General features: G+C 41.4%; 1 protein-coding gene and 1 pseudogene across 3 annotated transcripts; both read right to left on the bottom strand.

Annotated features, from left to right (window-relative positions):
- Nucleotides 1-5,295: 5,295 nt before the first annotated feature.
- Nucleotides 5,296-24,644, bottom strand: LOC116546123 (lysine-specific demethylase 4C-like). 2 transcript variants are annotated; one of them, XM_032272465.1, is made up of 4 exons: nt 24,429-24,644; nt 17,179-17,339; nt 8,915-9,090; nt 5,296-5,497 (listed from the first exon to the last, which is right to left on the bottom strand). In XM_032272465.1, the coding sequence occupies exons 2-4, from the start codon at nt 17,320-17,322 to the stop codon at nt 5,362-5,364; spliced, it is 456 nt and encodes a 151-aa protein (XP_032128356.1). In that variant the 5' UTR covers nt 17,323-17,339; nt 24,429-24,644; the 3' UTR covers nt 5,296-5,361. The 2 variants fall into 2 exon arrangements, with proteins under 2 accessions (XP_032128356.1, XP_032128355.1); XM_032272464.1 differs by lacking the exon at nt 24,429-24,644 and having other exon boundaries at nt 17,179-17,421.
- Nucleotides 19,173-20,725, bottom strand: LOC116546122 (annotated as a pseudogene). The gene has a single exon (XR_004266596.1). The product of XR_004266596.1 is annotated as a 26S proteasome regulatory subunit 4 pseudogene (transcript).

A 24,644-nucleotide genomic window follows, 5' to 3' on the forward strand; every position in this document is an offset into this window, starting at 1 on the left:
CGCGGTGAGCCGAGATCGCGCCATTGCACTCCAGCCTGGGTAACGAGTGAAACTCCGTCTCAAAAAATAGAAAAGAAAAAACAGGTGGTTTAAAAAAGAAACAACTTAGATTGAGTTTTATTTTATTTTCGAGCACTCAGGCAACTTTCAGTTCAGGATCTGGATGAGCCATCAGCTCAACCTTCCGCTCAGAAGCCTGAATGTTTGCCAGTATACCATCCACAGAAGGAAACTATGGAGAAGCTGCAAAATATGCCGATCACCTCAGGGGCAATATGTTAGTTGACAAAGACCTAGTTTTACATATTTCCACAACTATGAGACTGATTATGCATAATGACTTCTTTAACACTGGTGTGGGGGATAAGAGAATGCAATGGCCCTTTTCCTAGCCTCCCAACTTTCTTTGAAAAGCACCTGACCCACTCTGGACCCCTGTTTTGTTAAGTGCAAAAGGCCAACAGTACTTAGGCAGCCTCACCCATTCCAGTGGAAATCGCACAGAAGCTGGTTTAACAAGGCAAGATGCCACATTCTTCAAGGAAGCCTATAGTTAACAGACCCACACAAATGTTTCCAATATGCCCACTCCCATCTCTGCCCACATCCTTCACCATCAATTTCCCACATGTTCTACTTGCTGCCACACCCTTCCCAGACAACTGCTCTAACCACTAGAAGCTGCTCTTGGCCTCCATCTGAGCCCTCATCTTTATCACACATGTGCATAACTTGGCCTTGCCTATGGGCAAAATCTAATGACCTGCCCACAACAGCTAAACTTATCTTTAGTTCATAAGAGATTTATTATCACTAAAAAATAAATCAGCAAAGAATACACTTGAAACTGAAACAAACAAACAAAAAATCTAGCAACCATTTAATACAAGGTACGATTTGAAACTGGTAGACTAGATGTGGCTTATGCTAAAAGAAATTGAAATGATCCTTCTGGAAAGCAATATTAGAAACACTTCAAAACAAATGCAAAAACCTTCCTAACTCTTTGGTGGTAAACATGAACAAACACAGGCATGCATATATACACACACTCACATAAAACAGAAAGAACAAAAGGAAATCATAAAAAGGTTATTCCTGTTTGGTAACCTTATGAGCAATTATTTATTCTCTTCTTTATGTTTTTCTGTATTTTTCAATTTTCCTACATGTACATATACTACTTTAATAAACAATACATTCTCAACATAAGAGATTACTTATACTAATAAGAATTCAGATGCAGAAAGGAGAAAGGCTATTTTTCCTTTAACTTTTATTTTTAATATTTCAAACATATGCGTATTTAAAACACCAGTCTGTCATCTAGCTTCAATTATAAATATTTTGCTGGGCTGGGTGCAGTGGCTCACATCTGTAATCCCAACACTTTGGGAGGCTGAGGAGGGAAGATCGCTTGCTCCCAGGAGTTTGAGATTGGCCTGGGCAACATAAGACCCTGTCTCTACAGAAAAAATAATTTTAATTAGCTAGGGTATGGTGGCGCTTGCAGGTAGTCCCAACTACACAGAAGGCTGATTCAGGAAGACTGTTTGAGCCCAGGAGGTCAAGGCTGCAGTGAGCCATTGCATGCCAACCTGGGTGACAGAGAAAAACTGTCTCAAAAAAAAAAAAAAAGTGTGTGTGTGGGGTGTGTGTAGCCCATCTTCTTTCATCTATATCCATCCTGCTTTATTTCCTTAAGTAACTGAAAAACATGGCAAGGCACAGTGACTGACACCTGTAATCCCAGCACTTGAGAGGCAGAGGTGGGTGGATCACAAGGTCAGGAGTTCAAGACCAGCCTGGCCAATACGGTGAAACCTCGTCTCTATCAAAAATACAAAAAATTTAGCTGGGCATGGTAGCAGGCACCTGTAATCCCAGTTACTCAGGAGGCTGAGGCAAGAACAGCTTGACCCCAGGAGATGGAGGTTGCAGTGAGCCAAGAATGTGCCACTGCACTCCAGCCTCGGCGACAGAGCAAGACTCAGTCTCAAAAATAAATAAATAAAATAAATCTGAGTCCTCGTGTTATTTCAACCATATATCCTTCAATATGCATCTTTAATAGATAAGAAAATTATATAGCCATCATTCCCTCCAACACAACAACTTAATTCCACAATATCGTATAATGCCTTCAAAAATAAAAATGGTCTTTGAAATAACAGTGCTCAGCAATTAAAAATTCATACATAAAATCTGAACCTGTGCTACTACCTCGTATGAAGGATATATAAAGTATAAACCACTAAGAATCACTAAAACCACAGAAAAAGGAATTTAAGCCAAAGAAAACGAAAAGCATGAAAAAAAGAAAAACGTATAAGAGGCCTGAACAGGCACTTCACTTAAAGGGGAAATACAAACAGTCAGTGAACATAAGGGAAAAAAATCATAATACAACTTAAAACCAAAAGATGCGACTACACACACCAACAGAATAGGGAAAATGAAAGAAATTAACAATAGTGAGTGTTAAGGAGGATGTGGAGCAATGGAAACTTGAATATATTGCTATAGGAAGTGTAAGCTGGAAAAAAAGTTTTCTTCTAAATCTAACCATGTATATATACTCTATGACTGTTTCCATGTATATGCCCAAGAAAAATGCATGCTCCTATGCCCAGGGAAACATGTGAAGAACATTCACAGAAGTTTTGTGCATAAAAGCCAAAACTAGAAACAACCAAAATAACTATTAACAACTGAGCAAATAAATTATATAGCATATCCATTCAACAGAATGACACAGCCATGACTATGATTAATGACAATTCTTTGCTGTACTGTTAAAGAAAAGAAGGAAATAAGTCCCTTAAAGTCAGAATATTTGGTTACCTTTGGAGGAAAAGGGGAAGTTCTACAGTGCGGGTAATGTTCTCCTCGGTGTCAGAAATGGTACACAGGTGTTCATTTTATTATCATTCGTAAAGCTCTAAGTTTATGTTCTATGCACTTTCCAGCTTTTTTTATATTTCAAAATAAAAAAGGTTTTAAAATAAAAATGGGATTTAGGCAAGAATTATCGATGGATGCCAAATCCACTGAATGAAAGGCTGCTGGGGACAGAGAGTCGCCTAGTATTTAAGTATCACCCCATAAAACACTTATTAGTTACAAAGGGGAATCCTTGACTGAATCCTTCAAGGCAGGAGATGGGGGAGTTATAACATAACTGGGAAAATTTGAATATGGTCTGTATATTAGATAACATTATATAAATGTTAAACTCCCTTGTAATTAAAAGATATAAGCTTATATAATTCATGGTGAACTGTCATGATGTCTGCATCATATATCAAATGTTACAGCAGAGAGAAAGAGATGGGGACAGAAACAGAGACAAAGAGAGACAAAGAAACATAAAGCAAACATGGCAAAATATTAACTACAGGTTGAGTATCTAATGCTTGGGCCCAGAAGTATCTCAGAGGTAGATTTTTTTCTCATTTTGGAGTAACTGCATTATACTTACAGGTTGTGCATTCCTAATCTGAAAAATCCAAACTGCTCCAAAATCCAAGTTTCTGAGTTTCAACATCACACTCAAACGAAATGCTCATTGGTGCATTTTGGATTTTAGATTTCTGGATTAGGGATACTTACCCTGTACTGGTGAACCTAAGTAAAGGGTATCCAGGTGTGTATTGCACTAGTTTCACCTTTCAGTAGATAAGAAATTTTTCTAAAGGAAATTATGGGCCAGGCCTGGTGGCTCACACCTCTAATCCCAGCATTTTAGGAGGCCGAGGCAATTAGATCACTTGAGCTCAGGAGTTCAAGACCACCCCGGGCAACATAGTAAGACCCCATCTCAATAAAAATTTCAAAAAATAATAAAATAAATTTAAAAAATAATAATGGGAGAAGGCACAGAAGTTTTCAAAAGACAAAGAATTTTTAGAATTATGGTTTTAAAATATCAGGAAAAGGCAAAAAGAATTGGATCATAACCAGTGAATTAATTTCCCATGAAAAATGGCTAGAAAGACTATAATCACATGTACTCTTTTTGAGACGGAGTCTCACTCTGTCATCCAGGCTGGAGTGCAGTGGCATGATCTCGGCTCACTGTAACCTCCACTTCCTGAAGTGATACTCCTGCGTCAGCCTCCCAAGTAGCTGGGATTACAGGCACTTGCCACCATGCCTGGCTAATTTTTGTTATTTTTAGTAGAGATCAGGTTTTACCATGTTGGCCAGGCAGGTACGAACTTCTAACCTCAGGTGACCCACCCACCTCAGCCTCCCAAAGTGCTGGGATTACAGGCCTGAGCCACCACACCCAGCAACATGTAACCTTTTTTTTTTTTTTAAAGACAGAGTCTTGCTCTGTTGCCCAGGCTGAAGTGTAGTGGAGAAATCGTGGCTCACTGCAACCTCTACCTCCCAGGTTCAAGCGATACGTCTGCCTCAGCCTCCCGAGTAGCTGGGACTACAGGTGCACGCCACCACACCTGACTAATTTTTGTATTTTTAGTAGAGACGGGGGGTTCCCCATATTGGCCAGGCTGGTCTCAAACTCCTGACCTTGTGATCCACCCACCTTGGCCTCCCAAAGTGCTAGGGTTACAGGTGCGAGCCACCACACCCAGCAACATGTACATTTATTTTTTTTAAGAGACGGAGTCTTGCTATGTTGCCCAGGCTGAAGTGCAGTGGCTACTCACAGGCGCGATCCCACTACTGATCAACACGGGAGTTTTGACCTGCTCCATTTCCAACCTGGGCAGTTCGCACCTCCTTAGGCAATCTGGTGGCCCCCCGCTCCCGGGAGGTCACCATATTGATGTCAAACTTAGTGGGGGCATAGCGCACTACAGCCCAGAACTCCTGGGTTCAAGCGGTCCTCCCACCTGAGCCTCCCAAGTAGCTGGGACTACAGGCATGTGCCACTGTGCCCGGCAACATGTACTTTTTTTTTAAAAAAAGAAAATTATTAAAATTTGTGGAAAAAAAGGATAATATAAGCCTGTTCAAATATAATTTTTTTTTCATAATTGAGGGAAAGTACTGAAAAAATATATCTAAAATGCTGCTTCTGCTTTAAGGTGTCAGTATGGTGGATCATATTTCCTGTTTTCCAACATTTTTATAATGTATTTTTGCTTTAAAAAGTAATGTGGTGAAAAGGTCGGTCAGATAGCCACATATCACGTTACATCTGAACAATTTCAGGTATTTGTAAAATTACCTAGCTTCAGTTTGAAAAATACCAGCAGCAGAAATCCTACGGATGAGTATTTCCTGCTGTCCTTTGAAAAGTTATGGATCACCCAAAAGCCCAAAAAAGGACCACTTCTAACCTGCTTAAATGGTAACAAAACTGTTACATTCAGTGATCGTTTACAAAACTCATTGTAAATACGAATGTACCTCATCACATATGCTCCCGTTAATATCTGCACCATAGATGGGGGCCACGAAAGGTAAGTTCTTCCAGTACTTGTGTTCCAAATCTTTGTAATCCAAGTATCTTGGAGTACAGTATCTGTAAAAGGTAGATAAATAAAAGCACAAACCAGTAAGTCGGTTTTAGGGTTTTTCCCACAAAATTGATCTACATTACTTTCTTAAACTTAAAATCATACCAAAATGAAAATACTGCATGTTGTCAAATTTAACAAGTAAACATACAAATGGATTTACATAGCTATCTGAATATTCTTAAGGTTGCTAAATAACTCAGTATCATTTTATATTTTATTAGAAAAATACTTCCATAAGGCCGGGCGTGGTGGTTCACGCCTATAATCCTAGCACTTTGGGAAAGCGAGGAGGGTGGATCATGAGGTCAGGAGATTGAGACCATCCTGGCCAACTTGGTGAAACCCCATCTCTACTAAAAATAACAACAACAACAAAAAATTAGCTGGGCATGGTGGCGCATGCCTATAGCCCCAGCTACACAGGAGGCTGAGGCACGAGAATCACTTGAACCCAGGAGGAAGAGGTTGCAGTGAGTCCAGATTGCACCACTTCACTCCAGCCTGGTGACAGAACAAGACTGTTTCAAAAAAAAAAAAAAAAAAAGAAAAAAAAAAAAAAAAGAAAAATACTTTCATGAAAACATGAACAATAAAAGCAGAAAAGTAGTTCAAAAGTAATTATTTTAGCTTTCAAAGTATTTTTTTAATCTTTAATCAACTACACTATGCTAAGAAATTTTACATGTTTATATAAAAATGACATAACACCTAGAGAAACAATGACGAACAATAATCTTGCTAAAAATCCAAGAAAGGAAAGTTAAAAGAAGATATTCTGCAGCTATTAGATTGGCAAATGCTGAATATGTTAATGGCAGGAAAATGATGACACCTCTTAGACAACTTAGTGGGAATATATGCTGGTACAACCATTCCAGCATATAATTTTTCAACATGTGTAAAAAGCTTTTAAAAATCGATATATGTGACCCAAAATCTAACCATAGAAATTTACCCTAACACAGGTATGTGTACAGTGGCAGTCGACTCAAGATATTTGCTGCACCATTAATTGAAAACACAAGTCAACATCTATCAACTAGTGATTAGCTAAAAAAAGATACAGTATATGAAACAAGATAGATCTTTTAAAATACTGACATCAAATTCCATCCACAGTGAATAAAGCAGTTTACAGAACAGTGTGTATACTATATCCTCATTACATAAAAAAAAAAGAAAAAAATATAATTGTATATTAAGTCAACAGAAAGAAATGCACAACAAATTATTAATATTAATGGTTATCTCTCACATAGAAATTACAGAAAAGCATTTACTTCTCTGTATTATTAGGAATTTGAACAATAATCTTACCACAAAAAAGGAATGCCAATGTTTCTTCAGGAAAAACAAGCAAAGAAAGAAGCAAAGGAGAAAATAATGAAGTTAAAAAGGTATTTAGCAGTAGTAGAATCCCTATAAAGTATACTGGACATTTTAGATTGACTAATTATAGAACAACCAACATCTATACTCACTATACCAGGGACCCCAAACTAGTTATCTGTGTAACAAGACCAAATAATATAACTATATTCAAAATACCAAACAACTTGGCCAGTTGCAATGGCTGACACCTGTAATCCCAGCACTCTGAGAGGCCGAGGCAGGCAGATCACAAGGTCAAAAGATCAAGACCATTCTGGCCAACATGGTAAAACTCTGTCTCTACTAAAAATACAAAAAATTATCTGGGTGTTGTGGCATGCCCCTGTAGTCCCACCCAGCTAGTCGGGAGGCTGAAGCAGGAGAATCACTTAAAGTCAGGAGGTGGAGGTTGCGGTGAGCCAAGATCTCACCACTGTACTCCAGCCTGAGCGATTGAGTGAGACACCATCTCAAAAAAAAAAAAAAGTTTCATTTCTCCATTAATAAGATCTGAAAGAGTAAGACTCTATTAATGCCCACCCAAAAAATTCAAAAGAAAGGGTTCAAATTATATTAAACATAAAATTTTCAATTTCTTTGGAATAGCCAGAATGTTCCACAGAAGGAATGTAACACACAGAAGTCCTCAAGTAGTATCATGTGCTTACAATATGAAATACAATTTTTTTAAAGAAAGATACCTAAATTCATCCAAAATCTTAATCTCATTTACACCCATCCAGGGAATTTGGAAACTATGTTTTTTTGGTTGGTCTCAGATTTTGTTTTATTTTGTTTTTGTCAGATTTATGTTTTGATCTGGGGCCTTAATTATCATATCAGAATTTTTTAAAAGAACTTTAATAATAATAATTGTGACAATGTTTAAATATACCTAAAAACTCATTGACACTCGTCCCTTCAAGAAGTAGAGCTTGATTCTCCTCCCCTTGACTGTAGGCTACACTTAACAACTGGCTTGTAACAAAAAAGAACACGGCAAGTGCAACAGTGTGTCACTTCTGAAACAGGTCATGAAAAGACATGTGGTTTCCTTCTTGCTATCTCTCTCGGATCACTTGCTCTGGGAGAAGCCAGCTGCCATGACATGAGAAGCAGTCCATATGACAAGGAACTGAAGACCTCATCAAAAGCCATGTAAGGGGAGGACTCTTGTAAGAGAATCTTCTAGCTGCAGTTAAATGCTCAGATGACTGTAGCCCAGCCAACAACCTAATGGCAACCTCACAAGACCCTGAGGCAGAACCACCTAGCTAAGCCACTCTCAGATTCCTGACCTTCAGAAATTATGGGTTGGTTTAAGCAGCTAAGATTTGGGATGATTTGTTATGCAGAAATAAATAACTAATGCAATGGTGGCCTTTCAAGTCATTCAAGGTTTTCTTTTAAAAGTGCTAATCTTCTAAAATCATTTAAGGATTAAATGTTGCCAAACACGCACCAAAAAAATTACCCAACAAATATGAATCGTGTAGAATCAAAAACTCATGGCAACTATAAGGTAAGAAGTTCCATTTATAGCCACTATAAATGAGATAATAAAATGAAGGGCAATTTCTTTTTAAATTTTTAAGTTTTTTTTTTTTTTTTTTTTTTTTTTTAAAGACGGGGTTTCACCATGTTGGTCAGGCGGGTCTTAACTCCCGACCTCAGGTGATCTGTCTGCGTTGGCCTCCAAAGTGCTTGGATTACAGGCATGAGCCACTACGTCCGGCCAATAATTTTTTTTTTTTTTAGATGATGTTTCGCTCTGTTGCCCAGGCTGGAGTGCAGTGATGTGATCTCAGCTCACTGCAACCTCTGCCTCTCGGGTTCAAGTGATTCTCTTGTCTCAATTTCTTTAACACTAAGCTAAATGTTCAGGCAACCACCTAAAGAACGGAAGACAGAAATGGTTAAATGAAGGTTGAAAGACCCTACATGGGAGACTCCTGCTTTTCATTATAAACAGCTCTGTCTACTTTGTTTCTTAACGTATTTACATAAATATTTGAAGGAAACAGAAATAGCAAACTGATTCTACTCACTTGCCACTGTTGGCCAGCTGCCTGAACTCCTTCACGGTCATCGCTTTTTTCTGGATGTTGTACTGAGTGAACAGTTCTGACTGCCCTGTGACCATCTGTTGAATTGGTGCTGGAATGAGCAAATTATCAATGTCATCATAGCACTGTCTTGGCTTCCACTCCTTAGGAGGAATCACCTAAAAATAAAATAATGAAATAAAGTATCATCTTGAAAATATTCCAAGTAATTTAGCTAGTATTCTGATAAAATACAGCTGAAGAATTTCCCAGTCTATGACAAATGTGTAAAAAAAAAAAAAAGGTTATTTGCAAAAGAGCAATATGACGTTATTCAACACCAGAATGTATTAAGTATTCACTATCCCAAACACTGTACTTATATTAACGCATTTTGAGTAGGTACTATTAACATCTTGATTTTAAAGATAAAATTGAAAGACACACAGAAGTAAAATGACCTGAAGTTAAAATGACTGAAGACTACTTGAGCTGAAATTCTAACTCTAACAGTTTCAATTCACACTGAGCCATTATGTTAACCTGCCTCTCAACAGATGAAATTATGTCTACATAAATAATTTCTTCCCCTAAGTTCATCTTTATTGAACAGGATCTAAGTATGTAACTATGTGCTTTTATATTATGAGAAAAACAAGTAAATATATAGTTGACATTATATTCTTTATAGACTTCTAACACATTATGGCAATTGAACAGTAGTATGCTAGTAGATGTTTAATAACCAGCTTTCCAGAAAGGTGGAGGAAACCGTGATTTGCAGCTTTTGCCTATTTCCATGGTATAACCACTCCCACCACGGCCAATCTGAACCTACCAATGTGACATCACTATATATAGAGCTGGAAAGAGACATCCATTATTTTTTTTTTTCTTTTTGTGAGATTGAGTCTTGCTCTGTTGCCCAGGCTGGAGTGCAATAACAATCTCGGTTCACTGCAACCTCCGCCTCCCAAGTTAAAGCCATTCACCTGCCTCAGCCTTCCAGGTAGCTGGGACACAGGCATGCACCATCACGCCCAGCTAATATTTTTCTATTTTTAGTAGAGATGTAGTTTCACCATGCTGTCCAGGCTGGTCTCAAACTCCTAACCTCAAGTGATCCTCCCACCTCAGCCTCCCATAGTGCCGGGATTACAGACATGAACCACTGCACCCAACCGAGATGTACACTATTAACTCTCAAATGCCAGTATAAGGTGTCTCAGCACATCACTGTTAACCTGTACTATTTAAGCACTTAATTACTAAGAAAAAAAAGATCTAGAAACATTAAGACTCGAAATACATATTGATAGGATTTAAAATTAGAAGGTACTGGCCAGCATGGTGGCTCACACCTATAATCTTAGCATTTTGAGAGGTCAAGATGGGTGAATCACTTGAGGCAGGAGTTCTAGAGCACCTGGCCAGTATGGTGAAACCCCATCTCAACTAAAAATATTAAAATTAGCCGGGTGTAGTGGCCCGCACCTATAATCCCAGGTACTCAGGAGGCTCAGGCAGGAGAATCGCTTTGAACCCAGGAGGTAAAGGCTGCAGTGAGCTAAGATCATGCCACCGCACTCCAGCCTGGGTGACAGAGTTAGATTCCATCTCAAAAATAAATAAATAAAATAAAATAGGCCGGGCACAGTGGCTCACACCTGTAATTTCAACACTTTGGGAGGCCAAGGTGGGTGGATCACGAGGTCAGGAGATCAAGACCATCCTCGCTAACATTGTAAGACCTCCATCTCTACTAAAAATACAAAAAATTAACCAGGCATGATGGCATGCACCTGTAGTCCCAGCTCCTTGGGAGGCTGAGGCAGGAGAATCACTTGAACCTGGGAGGCAGAGGTTCCAGTTAGCAGAGGTCACGCCATTGCACTCCAGCCTGGCAACAGAGCAAGACTCCATATCAAAATAAATAAATAAAATAAAATTAGAATGTACAAAGTCATGAAGTAATTCATGAGTTGTGGCTAGAAGTTTTCTTTTTTCTTTTATTTTTGGTAGAGACAGGGTTTCGCCATGTTGCTCAGATTGATCTCAAACTCCTGAGCTCAAGTGATTCCCCTGTCTTGGCCTCCCACAGTGAATTACAGGCATGAGCCACTGCACCTGTCCACTTTACCACCTTTAGAAATTGTTTTAGTTTTTTTAAAACAACCTTTTTAAGGTTTTATTGAAAAATATAGCACACATGTAAAAAATGCGTAATCATAAGCATACAGCTCTGTGAATTATTACAAGGCAAACACCAAAGGACCCACTGGCCTCAAGTAATCCTACCTTGGCCTTCCAAAGTACTGGAATTATAGACGTGAGTCATTGTGTTTAGTCCTTTTTTATTTTTTGTAAAGATGTGGTCTTGCTCTGTTGCCAGGGCTAGTCTCAAACTCATGGGCTCAAGCAATCCTCCCTCCTTGGCCTCCTAACATGCTGGAATTACAGGTGTGCACCATCATGCCCGGCCACACTCAATATTTGAAAAGAATATGGAAAATCGCTGGCCGCGGTGGCTCACACCTGTAATCTTAGCACTTTGGGAGGCCGAGGTGGGTGGATCACGTGAGGTCAGGAATTCAAGACCAGCCTGGCCATCATGGTGAAACCCCATCTTTTATTAAAAAAAAAAAAAAAAAAAAAAAAGAATATGGACAATCATGCTATATAAATATGAATAACCTTACATTTCCTTGATAACATATTGAAAGTGGAGGGGCACTGTATTTGAGGATGTCATAAAAACTTTTTTCATCAGAAATAAGCCAGAATATCTAAGTTGGAAGTAAGAGAAAAGTAAGGGAAAATAAAATAAGAAAAGAAAAAAGTTTAAAAAAATAAAGAAATAAGCTAGAATAAAAAATATAGAACATAGATTTATTCAGGCACTTCATTAGCAATAAAGGTATCCAGAACAAAATTAATATTATGTCTAGAATTAAATGTCTATCTTTTTTAAAAAAAAAACAAGGAAGTTACTTGCTCATAAAAAATTTTGTCACAATTTTCTAAAGACAGAGAAGCAAGGCATACAATAAACTTAAAAAACTCCAAATATTACCTTGTGTTTTCTGTGTACAAGTTCATTTAATTTCAATTAAAGAGTTCGAATGGAATATTTTTTCAGAAGTTCAGCTCTATAACAAAAATCTTATTTTTGAACTATAGCTTGAAATCCTAAAACATCAGATTTTCTTGAATAGGAAAACACAACATACTGAGGTGTTCAAAAGATTCCAAAGTTAAATCTTTACGTTTAGTGAATCTAAATGAGGGAAAGCCATTCCTCCTAAAGTTCGCCTTCTTGATTATATCAAAACAGAGTATACATTTTTTTATAACCATCCCCGCAAACCAGCGTGGCCCCTATTCTGTGTGGGAAATTTTTTGCTAAAATCTGCATTTGCACTACTTACTTTGAAATAAACTGCCATTTTACCATCTACCTAGTGAGGAAGGAGGAGGAAGACAGTGGTGCTTCTTACAATCTTTCTTTACCTTGCGGGCAAAGGTAATTTGCACTCTATAAGCTGTTTATGAAACTCATTGAGTGTATAACCTATGGTCCACTACAACCTACGTTCAGATTTCTGTTGGGGACAAATTTCACCCACTTCATATATAAAAAAGGTTCATCATAATATCCTTCCACAAAAACAGTACAAGTTTTACATTGAAAGAGACTGCCACTTTTCACTTTCCCAACTTGGAGTATCAGCTTTATAGACAGTCACAGTGTCCAGCCTTCTACTCTAAAAGTAAATGTTAAATCTAAAGCATGAATCTAAGAAATGGAGAAAAGAAAAACCAATCCCAGCTACCCGGGAGGCTGAGGCAGGAGAATTGCTTGAACCCGGGAGGCAGAGATTGCAGTGAGCCGAGATTGTGCTACTGCACTCCATCCTGGCACCTGGCGACAGAACGACACTCTCTCAAAAAAAAAAAAAAAGAAAAGAAAAGAAAAACCAAGAAAGGCTGTCATCTGAGGCTAAAGTCACTACTATTGGAACTACTGGACCAATTTCTTCAAATCATAAATTAAGACCAATTCATTAAATGTTGTCAATAGTGGATTAACAGGCCAGGCACAGTGGCTCATGCTTGTAATCCCAGCACTTTGGGAGGCCAAGGTGGGAGGATCATTTGAGCCCAGAAGTTCAAGACCAGTCTGGGTAACACAGCAGATCCCATCTCTATAAAAAATAAAAAAATTAGCCAGGCAAAGGTAGTCCCACCTTTTTGGGAGGTTGAGGTGGGAGGACTGCTTGAACCTGGAAGGTCAAGACTACAGTGAGTCATGATCATACCACTCCCAAGACCCTGCCGAAAAAAAAAAAAATAGTGCATTAACAAAGAACATCATGGGTGGCTCGGTTCCCCAGGACTAGCCCCCAAAGCAAACCAGTTTCATTAATGCAGTCTTGATTTTTACAATATGATTTGATTTGGTACAGTTTTATACATTTGCTACTATTGCAATTTCCAGAACAAGAGGGAAAGTAGGTAAAATTGAGCTTATGTGACTTGACATCAAAGATGGCAAAAATGATTTGAAACAGTTTGTTGTATTCCTAATAATGAGTAATAGGGAATTATTAAAGGAGTAAATAAATGAATATTTCCAACTTTGTCAATGAGTCTCAATTTTAAAAATGAGGCGTGGTCTGGACTCGAGTATGTTTTGTAACCATAGTTCTCATTAACTTTACTCTGTTACATAATGCAGACAGGGCGCAGGTATGCTCTGTAGGCATGCAGCTCCCTTTTGACAGTAGCTGCTGTTTCCTCTTCTAAAGTTACTAAACGTGCCACCCTACCACAGGACACTCTACTAATCTCAGCGGAACACAGTACATGTTTTCAAGAAACAAAAGTGGGAGAGACCAGGACAAAGGGCTGCATTCAGAGCCCAGAGAAGAGATAGTCATCCCCCACCTCTGCCCTCTGCCTCCTGGTTTAAGCAATTCTCCTGGTTCAGCCTCCCGAGTAGATGGCACTACAGGTGCCTGCCACCGTGTCTGGCTAAAAATTCTACTTTTGGTAGACAGAGGGTTTTACCATACTGGCTAGGCTGGCTTCTAACTCCTGACTTCAAGTGATCTGCCCACTTCTGCCTCCCAAACTGCTGGGATTATAGGTGTCAGCACCGCACCTGGCCCAAATGAGATTTTTTTTAAAATGAGCTAACCTAATAAAGAAGTTAAAGAAAGTCATTAAACAGCTTTAGTTTCCCTTTGTTTTCTCTCTATCTTGTTTCCGCTCTCTCTCACCCACCCCTAATTAATTTTCACTCAACTAAATATTCACAAATTTTAAAACATTTCTAGGATAGAGCCAGGAGCCCATGCCTATAAACCCAGCACTTTGGGAGGCCAAAGGCAGGCAGACCATTGAGTCCAGGTGTTCAAGACCAGCCTTAGCAACATGGTGAAACTTTGACTCTACAAAAAATACAAAAATTAGCCCGGCATGGTGGTGCACAACTGTAATCCCAGCTACTTGCAGGACTGAGGAAGAAGGATCGCTTGAACCTAGGAGGTCAAGGCTGCAGTGAGCCGATATCACACCACTGCACTCCAGCTTGGGTAACAAAGTGAGACCCTGTCTCAAAAAACAGAAAAACAATCCAGGCGCAGTGGCACATGCCTGTAGTCCCAGCTACTTGGGAGGCTGAGGCTGGAGGATCGCTTGAGTCCAGGAGTTCTGGGCTGTAATGCACTATGCTGATCAGGTGTCTGCACTAAGTTCGGCATCAATATGGTGATCTCCGGGGAGAGGGGGACCACCAGGTTGCCTAAAGAGGGGTGAACCAGCCCAGGTCGGAAATGAAGCAGGTCAAAACTCCCGTGCTGATCAGTAGTGGGATAGTGCCCATGAATAGCCACTGTACTCCAGCATGGGCAACATAGCCAGACCCCATCTCTTAAAAAAATGAAAAACAAAAAACTGTCTACTAAGGACATGAACTTTAACAAGATACATAGCTTGGCATGGTGGCTCACACCTATAATCCCAGCACTTTGGGAGGCCAAGTCGGACAGATCACTTGAGGTCAGGAGTTTGCGACCAGCCTGGCCAATATGGTGAAACTCCATCTCTACTAAAAATACAAAAATCAGCTGGGCGTGGCGGTGTGCACCTGTCATCCCAGCTACTCAGAAGGCAGAGGCAGGAGAATTGCTTGAACCCGGGAGGCGGAGGTTGCAGTGAGCCAAAATTGTGCCACTGCACTCCAGCCTGGTGCCTGGCGACAGAGTAAGACTCTGTCTCAAAAAAATTAATTAAATAAATTTTTTTTTTTAAAAAGAAAAGAAACTGGGAGGCAGAGGTTTCAGTGGGCTGAGATCGAGCCTCTGTACTCCAGTCTAGGAGACAGAGCGAGACTCCATCTTAAAAAAAAAAAAAAAAAATACACAACATACTCACAGGCCTCAGGGTACAGATGCCAGAAACAGTAAAGTAGCGGGTTACAGTAGCATCAGGTCCATTTTCAGGAGGAGTTGAACACCAATCCCAATAGTTCTGGAAGTTCTCTCCTCAACTACCTTGTGTTGTCCATGCTATCTGACCTCCATAGCTGGGGATTTCAAGGAGAATCCTTTACACAAGTGTAGTACAGTAGTTTGGCCTAGCAGCAGGGCTCAGAGATTTATGCCGTGACACTGAGAAGTCTACAGAAACCCAGATTATAAATTTAACATTTAGAACAATAATAAATTGAAATAAGTACAATAAAATATCTTCTTCCAAGGGAAATTTTTAAATTAAAATAGATTTACATTATAGAAGGGACACACAAACCATCTCAGGTTGGATGATGAATTATGTCATATAGTGGATCTCTCTTTCAAAGGGCTTACTTTGGACCTATGCACCCAAATGTGCAATGCAGTCCTCAGCACCTCCCTGACCACCCCTATGACTCGGGGCATGTCACTCATACCCAAAGTGCTTAAGTCACTATCATTTTTTTTTTAAGAATATTATCTGGCACTTGTAAGAATAAGAAAAAGATGAGTATTTTCAAACATATCCAGACCAAAGACAACTTAACCCACCTTCACTGGTCTGGGTCACCATCAGCTCCTCACTAGATAAACACAACCATCCCAGACAAGATGCTTTACTTGTGCTCTGCCCCCTACAACACCAAATTCATTCTTCACCTAGGAGCCAATGTGATCTGTTCAAAATAATGTCACAAAAATAGCAAAAGAAATAAACAGCGACCACATCTTCCTCTCTCACTTTAAGCCTGTCAGTTCTTCCCTCTACACTTAAAATCCCAAATGTCGTATGATGGCCGGAGAAGCCCACTGACCACTTTCCTATTCCTCCCACCCACAAAACTCAGGTCAGCCTCCAGGCCTCTGGGCTTGCTATTCTTTCTGTCCCCATATCTTGAAAAAGCTGGGTTCTTTTTATCTTTTGAATCTGTGCTTAAATGTCCTTATCTCATCATCCTAAGATGCTCCCACTAGAATGTAAGCTCCACGAGGGCAAGAACACTGCCTGTTCTCCTCCCCCACATCCCTATCCCTTGCACCTGGCACAGTGTCTGGCACATAGCAGGCACTCTCCACATTTGGTAAACAACCAGAAATAAAAGAGAATAGGCAAGTGTAGAGAGAGAATAAGTCGGTTTGTGGTTGCCTGTGGGCTGGGGGTGATAGCAGGGAATGTGGAATGACTGCTTAATGCATAGAACTTGGAGGGATGACAAAAATGTTATGGAATTCAATAGAGGTGATGGTTGCACAATTCTGTGAATGTACTCAAAACCAATGAATTGCACACTCTAAATGGATGCAGTATATGGCGTGTATTATATGGTAAATTATATCAATAACTGTTATATAAAAAAAGAAAAGAAAAAACATAGAAGGAAAGAAGAAGGAAGGGAGAGAGAAATTGTGGTTAAGCTTCAGGTTAATAATTGTCTACAAAAAAAACTGATGAAATCTATGAATACTCTCACACCTCTGAAACCCATACCTGGATCTCCTTGGCTTCTATGAGCCACCCTTGGTTGGTTTTGACTGTTTTTAAGCCTTAGAACACAATCTAGTATAAACAGTTATAGTTAAAAGGAAAATAAGATAATTATTATTTAAGAAATCAAATGTTCCACATGGATTAACAAGAACAAAGATTTTGTAAATTTCTTCCTTTGGAAACAATGTCCCACATCATAAAAACTAAGAATATAAAGCCCATGTGACTGTGTTTCATTTAAAGCATCTGAGGATATTCACCTTTGCAAGACCTGCTCGATGGGCTCCTTTAGAGTCCCTGTATGCAAGGTATTTGTTGAACTCCCGGAATGCCTCCATGGAGGGTCTGAACGTCATTATCTTACAGCTGGGGTTCAGAGGACTTTCCATCTCAGCCACCTCCATGATGGCTCGGTCAGTGTCTGCAGAGAAGACAGTAGGGTACACAGAACTGAATTATTATGTGCTTTAGATCATTTTTCCCAAATACCACATCCAGTTCCCCCAGCAGGAACTCTTCTCTTTCAGTTACTCCCCATTCCCTTCTACCATTCTCAGGGAGACTCCCTCATCTCCACATGAACCCCTGAACAAACAAGAGCCTCTAGTCATTCCAATTGCTAAGTTCCCTATTCCTGGCAGAGAACTGCTGACCTGATTGTACCGCTGACCTCCTCAAAACCCTTCCAAGTAAAAATGAATTTTCTTTTTCTTTTTTTTTTTTTTTGGAGACAGAGTCTTGCTCTATCGCCCAGGCTGGAGTGGAGTGGTGTGATCTCGGCTCACTGCAACCCCCGCCTCCCTGGTTTAAGTGATTCTCCTGTCTAAGACTCCCAAGTAGCTGGGATTACAGGCGCCCACCACCACACCTAGCTACTTCTTTTTTTTTTGAGACGAAGTCTTGCTCTATCACCAGGCTGCAGTGCAGTGACACGATCTCAGCTCACTGCAACCTGTGACTTCCTAGTTCAAGCACTTCTCCTGCCTCAGCCTCCCAAGTAGCTGGGGATACAGGCACGCACTATCACGTTCCACTAATTTTTGTATTTTTAGTAGAGATAAGGTTTCATCATGTTAACCAGGCTGGTCTCAAACTCGTAACCTCAGGCAGTCCACCCACCTTGGCCTCCCAAAGTGCTAGGTTACAGGCATGAGCTACTGCACCCAGCCATAAAAATGAATTTTCTAACCTTCCAAGTTTACAAAAGATGTTGCTTCTGCATACCAGTTCCAAAACAGACTCTCACTCACATGCACACCTACACAAAAGCCCACTCTAGACTGAACAGAGAATGTTAAAAATCATTAGCAGAGTTTACTCAGGTGTGCTTCCAGATTGCCGTATCATGCCTTCCTATAGTAATTTACAAGCCATCCATTCAGCAAAATTGCCAGACACTGGGCAAGACACAGAAAAGAATGAAGATGGAGACAGAAAGGGATGAGGTTTGTCTTCACCTTTCAAGCTATCGAGAGGCTGAACAAACTTCCATATAAAAATGCACACAGGAGAGAGCTGGAAGTGGAGTTGGCCAGGTTATCCCGAGGGGTGGAGAAGCGGAGGCCCAGGAGGAGGGGGAAAAAAGAAGAAAAACTGGAGCCTTACCATCAAACTTCGGAAACAGAAGCCAGAGAAAAAGGTGGAATGGACAAGTGACACTGTGGACAATGAACACATGGGCCGCCGCTCATCAAAATGCTGCTGTATTTATAAGAAATCTCGGGCCTTTGGTGAGAGCTCCACAGAAAGTGATGAGGAGGAAAAAGAGGGCTGTGGTCATACACACTGTGTACATGGCCACCGCAAAGGACGGCGTCGTGCATCGCTGGGACCGACCCCCACCACCCCTCCCCAGCCTCCTGACCCTTCCCAACCCCCACCAGGGCCAATGCAGCACTAAATTCCTCTCTCCCCCACCATTCCTATGTCTGTCTGGCCCTGAATGTATCCATGTGGCTACTTTTCCAGCCCCTTCCTTCCCTCTCTTCTGCCTGATAGAGGGAAGAGGAAGAGAAGAGTGGACAGAGATCCTGGAATTCTGACTTGCTGCTATTTCAGAACCCAGGCTCCTGGGTTCCCCTAGTCCTCATTTTTCCTGCCAATACTCACCCTTTTCTCTCGAGGCATCTAGGCACCCTGGTCCCAGTCTCTTCCTTTTGTTCTCACTGCCAAACTGCCTGTCCTGGGATCTAGTTATCCTGGCCCTGCATTCTCAGCTTGAGTAGCGAACACTTAAATTGGGTTTTCTTTTTTCTTTTTTGTGAAAGAGCATGCTTTATTGAGAAGCAGACTGCTGCACAGTGACTGACAGACGAAGGCCACCCAATGGGCACTTACACATCGTACTCCAAAAGACACAGGGTGTTTTGCTAATAAAAACCAATGGGAACAGGGATTCCGTTACCCCAACCTCATCCCTTTCAGGGATGGAGAAATCTCCCATTTTCCTGATGGCAGCTGTTGTTCACTAGAGATAGAGCCCCTCAGGGGTGCCTTCCTGTTTCTTATAAAGAACATTTTCTTCAGATTTTTTGAAGTCTTCATGTGTTACTTTCATTCTACGTTCTCTTAAGGCCATCAGACCAGCTTCTGTACAGATTGCCTTGATGTCAGCACCAGAGAGGTCATCTTTAGCCATGATCAAGTCGTCCAGGGTTACATCATCGGCCAGCGTCATCCTGCTTGTGTGAATCTGAAAGATGCGCTTCTTAGTCTTTTCATCAGGCAGGGGGAACTCGATCTTCCTGTCAATGCGGCCTGGTCTGATAAGTGCTGGATCCAAAGTTTCTATTCGGTTTGTGGCCATGATAACTTTCATATCTCCCCTGGAATCAAATCCATCCAGTTGGTTCAACAGTTCCAACATTGTTCGCTGAATTTCTCTCTCACCACCAGAATTTGAGTCGTATCTTTTTGTCCCAATGGCGTCAATTTCATCAATAAACACGATGGATGGTGCATGTTCTTCAGCAACTCGAAACAGTTCCTGTACAAGTTTGGTCCCATCACCTAGGTACTTCTGAATAAGTTCAGAGCCAACCACTCTCAAGAAAGTGGCTGGGGTTTGGTTTGCTACTGCTTTGGCTAATAAGGTTTTGCCTGTGCCAGGTGGACCTTAGAGAATGACCCCCTTGGGAGGCTTTATACCCATCTCTTCATAATATTCAGGGTGGGTGAGAGGAACCTCCACAGATTCCTTCATTTCCTGAATTTGGTTGTCCAGGCCCCCAATATCAGCATAGGTCTCCTGGGGGGCCTTTTCCACCTTCATCACTGTGACCAGGGGATCCGTGTCATCCATCAGCACCCCTATCATGGCATGCACCTTGTGGTTGAGCAGGACTGAGCAGCCAGGTTCCAGCAGATCCTTGTCTACAAATGACAGAATGCTGACGTAGTGTTCTGAGCCCACAGATGTAGACACAATGGCATGATTGTCATCGAGGGTCTCTTCCAAGGTTCCTACTGACATCGGGATGCCCCTCAGATCATCCACTTTTGATCTTTCCTCCTCTTGCTTTTCTTCTAATGGTTTCATTTGTTCCTGATTTCTAATGAATTCTTCCTCCGTGAGAAGGTAGTCTTTAATTCTCTCTCATTTCAGTAATTTTAACCGGCACTGAGTGTGAGGTGTCACTAGTGGCAATTTGCTGGCAGCATCTGGTCCCTTTGTTTTCTTCTTCTTTTTCCCCACTCTAGTTGGTACAGGAGGTTCATATTTCTTTTTCTTGTCCTTGTCATCCTTCTTGCCACCTCCAGGACCATGGCCACCACTCTGACTTTGACCCATCTTACCTTGGCCACTGGAGCTGCTGCTGCCGGAGGCTCTTCCCTAAATTGGGTTTTCAACAATCCCAGCTTTCACTGCCAGAGTCCCAGTCAGATTCCAGGATTTCGCACCCTAGCTATGCTTGCTAATCCTGGTTTAGAGCTAGCCCACTGAAATATTTAATTCAATTCTTAGTTCTTGCCTGTGAGATATGAGTGAGGTCTTACAGGAGACTTCAGGGCTCCCAGCCCTTCTCCTTTTGCTAATCCTCCTCATGCCCTCAAGAGGAGTTACAAGAGAGGTACTTGCCATTCTCACCTCTAATGGAAAATGGAACGAGAAATAATCATATCCTTTCTTCCCACCCTTCTCCTGTGATTTAGGATTTCTGACAAAGCTGGCTTGAGATTGATCACTTAGAGGCAACTATCTACTCAGCCTTTTGTTTTTCACCTTCAGAGACAAAACCAATATAGTCCCAGGGACCTGGGGGGAAAAGGAAGGAGCAAAGAGATAGGGTATCCCCTATACTACACTCTTACCTCTTACTTCCTAGGCTTTGATTTCTCTACCAGTCCAGATGTTCAGTTCTCTTGGCCCTCCCTACCCCTTACTGGGATCTGGTTTTCATTTTCCAGTCTTTCTTGCCATACACAGTTGCAGAGATCAGTCAAATCCATACTACCACTGAGATCTCATTTATTGCCAGAGATGCACAAAATAAATAACCCAAAAAAAAATGCACACAGGAGCTGGAAGCGGTGGCTCATGCTTGTTAATCCCAGCACTTCAGAACCAGGCAGATCATATAAGGCTAGGAGTTAAAGACCAGCCTGGGGCAACATGGTGAAACCCCATCTCTACAAAAATACAAAAAATTAACCAGGCATGGTGGCACAGTTACTAGGGAGACTGAGAAAAGAGAATCACTTGAACCTGGGAGGTGGAGGTTGCAGTGAGCCCAGATCACACCACTGCACTCCAGCCTGGGTGATGGAGTGAGATTATGCCTCAAAAAAAAAAAAAATGTTTGTACACAGGAAGAAGTAACTAACTCCAACTGGGTTTATGAGAATTCATTTTCCCAGAAAGAAGGAAAGTTAAATCTTATAAGAAGGTATAGGTGTTGGCCAGACAAAAGAAAGGGCAGTCTGGGCAGTGGAAATATCTACAAGTACTGCCTGAATGGAGAGGAGTTTAATAATGTGTCTGGAGCATACAAAGCAAAGAATATAGGCTATCAAAGGATAAGAGTGGGCAGGTTTTGCTATCTATGAAAACACAGGGTTAATCTTGCTGTCAATAAACAGGATGATTCCTTCAGCAAACATTTATTGAGCCTCTAACATGCGACAGGCACAGAGAATGCAAAGGTGAGTAAGAAGCACTGAAGTGGCTGCCTCAGGAAGGAGTCCCATCCAACCTTCTTCTAAATCCATTAGGACCTTGTATCTGACAGCACAAACAACAAATTCTCCTGCAACAAGGTTTCCCTTTTTTTTTTTTTAATGAATTTAATCTGCCTAACAGAAAAACTGGGAAATGAGGAATGGGGCAGATAAACAGAAGAAACATTATGGGATACTAAGAAGTTAAAACAGCCAGGCACAGTGGCTCATGCCTGTAATCCGAGCACTTTGAGAGGCCAAGGCATGTGGATCACCTGAGGTTGGGAGTTCAAGACCAGCCTGACCACCTTGGAGAAACTCCATCTCTACTAAAATTACAAAATTAGGCATGGTGGTGCATGGCTGTAATCCCAGCTACTTGGGAGGCTGAGGCAGGAGAATTGCTTGAGCCTTGGAGGCAGAGGTTGCAGTGAACCAAGATCATGCCATTGCATTCCAGCCCAGGCAACAAGAGTGAAACTCCATTTCAAAAAAAAAAAAAAAAGGGAGTTAAAGCACAGCAGTGATACATATAGTGATGTAATCGTCATTCGTTTAAACAAAGTTTAGCTGGGTGCAATGGCTCACACCTATAATCCCAGCATTTTGGGAGGCCAAGGCAGGCAGATGACCTAAGATCAGGAGTTTGAGACCAGCCTTGCCAACATGGCAAAACCCTGTCTCCACTAAAACTACAAAAATTAGCCAGGTACGGTAGCAGGCACCTTTAATCCCAGCTACTGGGGAGGCTAACGCAGGAGAATCAATTGAACCTAGGAGGTGGAGGTTGCAGTGAGCCGAGATCATGTCACTGTACTCCAAAATTAAACTTTTGTTTTAGTTTTGAGATGAAGTCTCTCTGTCACCCAGGCTGGAGTGCACTGGCACAGTCTTGGCTCACTGCAACCTCTGCCTCCTGGGTTCAAGTGATTCTACTGCCACAGCCTCCCAAGTAGCTAGGATTACAGGTGTGCACCACCATGCCCCGCTAATTTTTGTATTTTTAGTGGAGACGTTTTGCCATGTTGTCCAGGCTGATCTTGAACTCCTGACCTCATGCAATCCACCTGCCTCAGCTTCCCAAAGTGCTGAGACTATAGATGTGAGCCACTGCACCCAGCCTAGAACCAGCATCTATCTCACAATGTACACGTGAGGTGCTAGGAGATACATAAAAATTAAACCTCGCCATCCTTTAGGAAATTACAATCCAAAGGAAAAAATAATCCACACCAAATTACCACATGGTAGAAAATATTCTGGATTCTCCCTGACTCAGGAAGGGAGCTTGCAATAGGAAAAATCCTTCAGGCTACCTCCCTACCCACCTCTGTTCACTTGTTCTCAGGAACACACTCCCAAATCCATGGGCTACAGGATAGAAGCCTCACTCTGTATAGTAAACACAAAGTCTTTTAGAAGTGTCTGGATCTGGGCTGGGTGCAGTGGCTAACACCTGTAATCCCAGCACTTTGGGAGGTCGAGGTGGGCAGATCACCTCAGTCCAGGAGTTGGAGACCAGGCTGAACAACATAGTGAAATCTCATCAAAAATACAGAAATTAGCCAGGCATGGTGGTAGGCACCTGTAGTCCCAGCTACTCAGGAGTCTGAAGCAGGAGGATCACTTTACCACCCTGGGGGCAGAGGTTGCAGTGAGCCAAGATTGTGCCACTGCAAGCCCACTCTAGCCTAGGTGATAGAGTGGGACCCTGTTTCAACAACAACAACAACAACAAAAGCGTCTGGGTCTGGCCCTCATCTAACTATTGTGGCCTTGTCCACCATCACTGTCTGCACTGTACTTCATGCTCCAACAATAGTCACTGACTTGTGCTTCTGTAAACAAGCAAAGTTTTCTGCGTTTTTGCACGTTGTTCCTTCCTCTCAGAGCAGCCTCTGCCTGCTTCCTCACCTGACAAACTCTTTCCTACCCTTGAGAATCCTAACCATATGAAACAGGTCTGCCTAACCCATCCCTGTGTTCCCAACTTCCTCTCTGTGTTCCTCATTATAGCAGTTGCCTGTCCCAACTGTTGGCACTTCCAACCACCCACTGAGCCATCAGCTCCTCCAGGGAAATGCTGGTTCACCACCTCTTTAAGCCCTAGCGTACAGTCTGGCACCCCAGTCTGGCTCACAGTATCTGCTGCAATAATTATTTGCCAGCTGAATGAAGGAATAAGTGCCAAATTGTTAACATATTTACATAATGATACCGAATTCAGGAAAAGGAAAGCATTAGTCCCAAACAGAAAAAGTTACCCAGAAAACAGATTCACCTGCATGACTGGTAAAGAATAATGCGCAGAAAAATCTGAGCAGTGAGAAAAGGGAAGAACCCCACAGATCACCTTTGTAGAAACATTTGGTACACAGAACACAGTGTTCATTTTCCACAGGCTAAAGAACAAGGGTGGCCTGAAGACCATTTCTCTAGGCAGAAGAAGAAGCCCCTAAGAAAGAAAATGGGAATCCATTGAGTCATTCAACATATAGTTATTGAATGCCTAACTGCTGGGCAGCCATTCACCAGAGAACAAAGTCCTGACACTAGCTGTATGAAACAG

The sequence above is a fragment of the Sapajus apella genome, unplaced genomic scaffold (genome assembly GCF_009761245.1).
Source record: "Sapajus apella isolate SASKATOON/1434 unplaced genomic scaffold, GSC_monkey_1.0 scaffold606, whole genome shotgun sequence".
NCBI lineage: Eukaryota > Metazoa > Chordata > Mammalia > Primates > Cebidae > Sapajus > Sapajus apella.